Source organism: Bactrocera neohumeralis, unplaced genomic scaffold (assembly GCF_024586455.1).
Source record: "Bactrocera neohumeralis isolate Rockhampton unplaced genomic scaffold, APGP_CSIRO_Bneo_wtdbg2-racon-allhic-juicebox.fasta_v2 ctg3429, whole genome shotgun sequence".
NCBI lineage: Eukaryota > Metazoa > Arthropoda > Insecta > Diptera > Tephritidae > Bactrocera > Bactrocera neohumeralis.
In genome coordinates, this window is record NW_026090733.1 from 1 (window position 1) to 6,849 (window position 6,849).

Genomic DNA, 6,849 nt, shown 5'->3' on the forward strand with positions numbered 1-6,849 from the left:
GGGAATACGCGAGCAAGAAGCAGGACTGCCGCGAGATGGATGGCCCCGCCGGGCGGCTCCATCATTGGAAGCAGGCACACCGCCGTACTGCGCAATGCGACCAGGGCACGCGCTAGCGGCAACGCCGTCTCCGTCACCTGCTTGGAAAGCGCCATGAACTGCGACAAGAACGCTGCCACTTCCTTGCCGCTACTGGAGGCCTCTTTTTTCCTTTTGAGCACCCGCGTCGAGTGCCACAAGCCGCGCGACGACGTCGAGTAGTCGACGCCGCAGGACGTGCAAGTCGCGCTGCTGCTCTGCGAGAACGGGGGCGTAGCGCTCCAACAGGAAAGCAAAACTGTGCCGCGCGGAGGACCACGGCTCTGAGGCAGGGGAGGAAGCGGACGCCGTCGCGGCGTCCACTCCGGGGCTGAGTGCGAAGGAGCCGATAGACGAGACGGAGAAGAGTGAACGCCCACTATTGCTGCTGCTGGCTGTTGTTGTTGTTGTCGTTGTCGTTGTCGGTGCTGCTGCAGCCGCCGCGTGCTGAGTCTGCGTACGACATGGGGCGAGAGAGTCGCCGCTAGTGCTCTCTGCAGTCAGGAAGGCGGACACATTGTCCTTGACGTGGTCCATGGTGCCCACCGCCGCGACCTCCGAGAGCGCGCCGCTTTTCAAAGGGCCTCCAGCACCGCGGGGAGGAACGCGGCGCAGAGACGGCTCGCCTGCAGAACCCCCGCGACGTGTGCAGCACGACGGGCAAGAGGCACAGAAAGGCCTGGTGGTGGCGGCGGAGGAAGTCGGGCGGCGCGTAGAGTGGGACGCCGGCGGAGCTCACATAATGGCCGGTGGATGGGTCGAAGCGGCTGCCACCATCGCTGGACGCGTTGCCTGGGGAAGGCCAGCGACCGATCCCCGCCCTGGACCCGCTGGCAAGCATCTTGGCCAGCGAGGGCGGCGGCGAGTGCTGACGCACACCCCCGCCGCCGCTTCCTCCCGACTTGACAGAGTGACCGGCTTCCCTCCAGCCCAAGCGGGGAGGCTGCTGCTGCTGATGTCGTCGACGACGGCGGCAGTGGCGTCCCACCTTGCATGTAACGGTAGAAGCGCTCGAACTGCGGCTCCGCGAGCTCGGCGGTGAGCTGCGCAATGCTGATACCAGCGTAGCAAGAATGAGCGTCCAAATAACCCTGTCCATTGGCCTCATCCTCGAACGGGGAGAGGAGAAGAAGCTGGTTTGCCTCCGCGCCCGCCACGTCCTGCTGCGGCGGTGCAGAAGGCTCGCTGCTGCGGTGAGCGAGAGAGCGCGCAGTGACCGTGGCAGATCGCAGCGTCACTGCGCCAGTGGGAAGTGAAGAGAGCGGCCCCGTCGAGGGCCCAACGTTCGTCGCTCGGCCCTGCAGCGGCACCGCAGCGTTGGCAACGACCTCGCCATGCAGCGTCTCAAGATGCTCCTCAGTGGCCGCGAAGGCGGACAGACGAGTGCTGCCCCTCCCGGCGTGGCACGACGACAATCCTCTCTTTTCCCCTCCTCCTCCTCCTGAACCCCACCCGCAGACGTCCTCCGCGTGGGCGTGACAAAGGACGATGCACGGCTTGTTGTGGCGGCAGGGGCGCTGCAGCTGACGCCGTCCCTGCCGCCCCCATGGTGCTTCCGAGGCGAAGCAAAATGGCGTCCTTCCGTGCGAGAGCGGACGGAGTGGACTCGCGCAGTCGAGCGCCGTCTCCATGAGGAATGGACGATCGAGAGACGGCGAGAGGGGAGGAAGAAGAAGAAGAGGGTAAGGCGGATGTCGTCCTCCCACCTGTGGTGGGCTTGGCCCGGCCGACGCCCGCGCCTCCCTCCGCTAAGCTCGTCCCGCGCGCTTCGGAGAGACGCTGGCGAAGAGAGAGGCGCGAGGACGACGACACGAGTGGGGGAGAAAAAGGAAACACGATAACCTCCACCAAGGCGTTCAGCATCGCCCGTGCTTCTACCGGCGGCGGTGGCGGGGCGGTCGTAGAGCCGGAAGGTTCCTGGGAGGAGAGTGGCGGAGAGGGTGGCGTCGATTCCCCTCCTCCGGTGGTGGCAGCAACGCTCTCCGTGGGCTGCTGCTGCTGCTGCTGCTGCTGCCAGTTGTCTTCGTTGAGCCCACTGCGGATGTGCTCCTCAAGCAAAAGCCGGCGGTACCGCTGCGTGGACAAGGAGAGCAAGGAGGCCAGGGCGTAGAACCGAAGCAGCGTGGACTGGCGCTCTTGTCGCTGTGCTAAAGCGCGCGCGGATGGACCGCGAGTCTGCAATCCTTTTCCAGCGTCCATTTCCACTCGAAGAACGCCTCCCCTTTCGTGTTTAACAGAACAGCAAAAAAAAAAAAAAAAAAAAAAGAAAAAAGGTGAATAAAAAAAAAATAAACTGTGCAAAACACACACGCACACACTCACATACACGCTCCTGCACCGCAAAGAAACGCAAAGGGGAGAAGGAGGAAGAAAAGAGAGAGAGAGAGAGAGAGAGAGAGATGCAATCTCTCTCAAAATTCGAAAGAGGCACTAGTGATGCTAGGAAGTAGAGTTCACTAGATTGAAAAAAAAAAAAAACAGAAAAAAAGCCGCAGCTGTAGAAGATAAAGGAGAGAGCAGTAAACGCAGCCAAAGCAAGTGACGCATTTGTTTTCCTTTTGATGCGGCAGAGGTTTTGTCTCTCCTTTTTTTTTTTTTTTTTAAAGGAACAACCACCATCCACCTCAGCAACAACAGCGATGCAAAATGCCGAGTGCACAGACACTACACGATAGTGAGAGAGAGAGAGGCAAGGGGGGGGGGGGGGGGAGGGAGAGAGAGAGCTTATCGAGAGAGAGAGAGAGTGAGATGTGTAAATAAGGCAACGGTACTTGAACTGTTTTCCTTTTTTTTTCTATTTCTCTTTTTCTTTTTGTTTTGAGTTTCAACAGAGAGTGAAAGCCAAAGTAATGACATATGTGGAGGAAGGAGGGGTGATGGGACAGGTGGGTATGTGGTTCCTTACATGAGGGTGATACATCAGTTGAGAGAGAAAAAAAAAGAATGGGGGGGGGGGGGGGGGGAAAAAAAAAGAGTGAAAAAAAGAGAGACGACGGTCCTCTCTCTATCCTTTTCAACATTTGTGAGACTGAGCACGAGAAAGGTTCCGTTAAAATGAAAAAAAAAAATCAACGCAACGACAACAAGAAAAACCGGACAAAAAATAAAGTAAATCGCCAAAAAAAAAAAAACCATCGTCAACTAGAGCCACCGCAAGACATGAAAAAACAAAAAACAACAAAAAAAGGAGGGGCAGGGAGTTTCGAAATGACATGCGAAGAAATGATTTGCCAAACAATCTTACATGCGAAGGAGAGCAAGGGGAAGGAGAAGAGAGAAGGGGGAGGGAGAGGGAAAACGGCATGAACTAGAGAGAGGTACATTGAAACCAAAAAAAAAAAGAAAAAAAAAAAAGACAACAGTGTGTCATCTACCCAGCTACGCAGCAAGGGAAGAAGAAAAAATGCAAACTGCCAAACGGCAAACCAAAACGAGAAAGAAAAAAAAACACAGGGGAAAGAATAGAGAGAGAAATGGAAAAGAGAGAGACGTGCCACACGGGAGAGAGGGACACCCCACACACACACACACACACGCCATCCAAGCGATGGCTTCTCCATTCAGCCCATCAGGAAAAAAAAAAAAGCAGCAGCGGCAGTGGCAGCATCTCCTCCTCCTCCTCTTCTCTCCCTCCCTCCCAAACGGAAAGCAGAAGAGAAGGAGCACAGCAAGAAACAACAAACCAGCAACAAAAATGAGCACAAGAGACGTGCAAAAAAAAAAAGGGAAGGGGAAGGAGAGAGAAACGCAAAACACGGCACAAACCATTCAGTCTGTTCGCTCGCCTCTCTCCCCTCTCTCTTCTCCTTTTGCGCTCCTCTTCTTCACAAACCGAGCGACTCAATAAAGTCCAAAACAAAAACAACAAAAAACGAAAACACAGAAAAAAAATGAAATCTTACATCGTTTCATCCTTGCGAGCTGCCGCCGCCGCGCGCCGACGCAGGCGCTTCATCTCCTCTCTCTCTACCGTCGCGAGTGACATCATCTTCAGTTCATTGCGGTCGTGAATCTCGTTGTCAGGAAATTCGTCCACCGGCTGGCCCGAGGCGATCCCCCGCGCCGCCACGTCCTCGTCGTCGTCGTCGTCGTCTCCATCTCCGTCTTCGCCCTTTGCCCCGTCACTGTTTGCGTTGCAGCTGCTGCTACTGCCGTCGGCGCCGCTTGCCTGGCCGCGCGCATCGTCGTGGGGGTGGTTGTTGTTGTTGTTGTTGTTGTTGGCTCACCGTCTGTGTGTTGGTGAACTTGAGACGGGTGTTCGTCGCCGGGACAATAACCCGCGCCGTGCTCATCGCGCGTGCGACGGCGTCGACCTCCTCGGGGGTGAGCTCCTCGAGCATCCCCTGCATCTTGGCATCGCAGTGACGGAGGAGGTCGACGACCTCGGCGGCGGAGAGAAGCGCTGCGTCGCCAGTTCCGTGTTCTTCAGGAGCGCGGCAAGGTGGTGAGGTAGCCGAGGTGTGGTGCCGACATGGCGGCGGGCGTCAAAGTCGAGGCGGAGGCAGAGGTGGGAGGTCTGACACGCGCAGCACGGAGAGCTTCTCGCCTAAGTGTTGCACGCCGGCCTCGACGTCCGTGACGAGTTGGGACAGCACGTCCTGCTGCTTCTGCGCCTCGTCCAGTTCGCCCTCGCGGTCCTTGAGGTGGCTGGCGAACTCCGCCGCGATGGCACGGTTCTGTCGCACGCGACTGGCGAGGAGGCCGTAGTCTGGCTCCACACCGTTACCACCGAAGTTATCGTCGAGTCGTCGTCGGAGTCGCCGCCGCCGGCGGCCTGAACGGTCTTGAGCCGCTTCACGTCGCGGGCAGTGCGGGTGGTCTTGGCGGTCACCATGGCGCCGCCTGCCCTCTGGTTCATGTCGTCCCACAAGCTCTGCATGCGAGCCTTGGTGGCCTGGTTCGCATCGCGCGCTCAAGCTCGGAGGCGGTGTTCGAAAGCTGCTCGTGGTTGTCGCGACGCTCGAGAACCTTTGCGATGACCTCGGCGACGTTGGACGACATCGTCGCATCACGAAGCTTGAGGTAGGCCTCTTTCTGATGACGCAGCTCGTCGAGCTCCTCGCTGGAAAGCGTGGCGAGCCATGAGGCGTTTCCACCACGTTCCGTGCCGTCCTGCAGACGGCGGCGGCTGTTCGCGGTGCCGCCGGCACCGTTGCCACCGCCGATGAGCGTCTGCATCGCCTTTGCGTGACGTTCTTCCTGTTGGGCCATCTTGACTACCAGGACATTGTGCTTGCGCTCGAGGACGTCGCGCTTGTCCTGCAAGAACTGGCGCCGCTGCTCGAGGTCCTTTGCCTGTGTGCGGCGGTCCTCGGCGAGCTTCGCCTTGAGCTGACTCACCTCTGCGCGCGCCTGGTCACGGCTCTTGCTGGCCTGCTGGCCGACATCATTCAGCTCCGCGAGCTCGCGCTTGGCCGACTGAAGCGCCTTTTCCGTTGAACTGAGCTGCGTGTCAAAGCCGGCCTGCTCGAGCTGCAGCCGCTCTAGAAGTGTCTCGTAGGTGCAGCGGATGGCGTTCACCTCGTTGTGCTTGTCAGGCACTTGTCCAGGCGGTTCTCAAGTGCGCGAATTTTCTTTGCGACCACGGAGTTCTCATCCACGACAGAGGCGGCGCCCTCGTTCTGCACGTAGTTGTTATCCTCCCGTGTCTTTTCGATTTCCTTCGTCAGCTCTGCGTTTTTGCCCTTCACCGCGTTCAGGCTTCGCTTGAGCACGCACATCTTGTTGTGGATCAGCTCCTCCTCCTTCGCGTAGTGATCTTCAATGCTGACGTTGCTCTGTCCACGAAGAGACATCTGGAGAGCAGCGCGGAGTTCCTTGTTCTCCCGGCGCAGCGAAGCGAGCGTTTCGTTGTTGCGTCGAATCTCCATCTGCACGGCTTCAAATTGGTTTTTCTGACCCACGTCGAGGACAGATTGCCGCTTCTTCAGCAACTCATCATCTGGGTTCATGTTCGTTGCCTCTCCTTTCCTTTTCTTTTCCTTTTTTCTCTCTTGACCTTGCGTGAGCAAACGAGTGAGAAAAGGTAAGAAGGAGAAAAAACAAAAAATGCGAGAGCGAAAGCGAAGAGAGAGAGAAAACGAAGGGAAAGAGAGAGAAAGAGACAAAGCTACGGAGTGAGGACGCCTTTTTTCTCCCTTTACTTCTTTAAGGCTTAGTATAATATACTTTTTTTTTGGGCAGAGTATGCGACAAATGGGGGGAGGCCCCGTGTACACGATCAGAGAAAAAAGAAGGAGGGAAAAAAACAGTCGTGGCCACCGAACACACGCAAACACAATGCGTTTCTTCACTTTTTTATCGTGTCCCCTCCATCCCTCAAAATCGGTGGGGATGCATTGGTGGGCGAGGACATCGCTGGGAGGAAAGGGGAGGGGTTGTCTTTTACACACTTTTTTTTTCTGTTTGGCATGAACCTGTGTGCGTGTTCCATTTTTTTATCTGGTTTCCCACCTCTCTGTCTTTTTCTCGATTGCGAGAAACAGAGAGAACGGGAGGGAAACACGCAAGAGGTGTCCAGGAAGAAGAGGAGAGAGGGGGGGGAGAAGAATAAAAAGCAAGAGGCATATAGCCGTCTAGGGCTCGCATTAAAGAGACGAAGTAATCGCAAAAGAAGTAAAAATCTAAAAAGGAGAAGGGGGAGGGGGTTAATTCCAGGACCAAAAGATTGAACACAGTACTTTTTTTTTTTTTTGCTTTTTAGTAAAAGATGACGACGACGAGGAGAGTGAATATAAAAAGGGATTTCATCACCGTTCTTCTCGGCGTGGC

General features: G+C 56.5%; 1 protein-coding gene across 1 annotated transcript; it reads right to left on the reverse strand.

The window, feature by feature from the left end:
* Positions 1 to 4,562: 4,562 nt before the first annotated feature.
* On the reverse strand, positions 4,563 to 6,029 carry LOC126766990 (outer dynein arm-docking complex subunit 3-like). Its single transcript, XM_050484627.1, is given in 4 exon segments — positions 4,563 to 4,754; positions 4,805 to 4,983; positions 4,986 to 5,612; positions 5,615 to 6,029. Coding segments are annotated over 4 exon segments (1,413 nt in total).
* Positions 6,030 to 6,849: the final 820 nt, after the last annotated feature.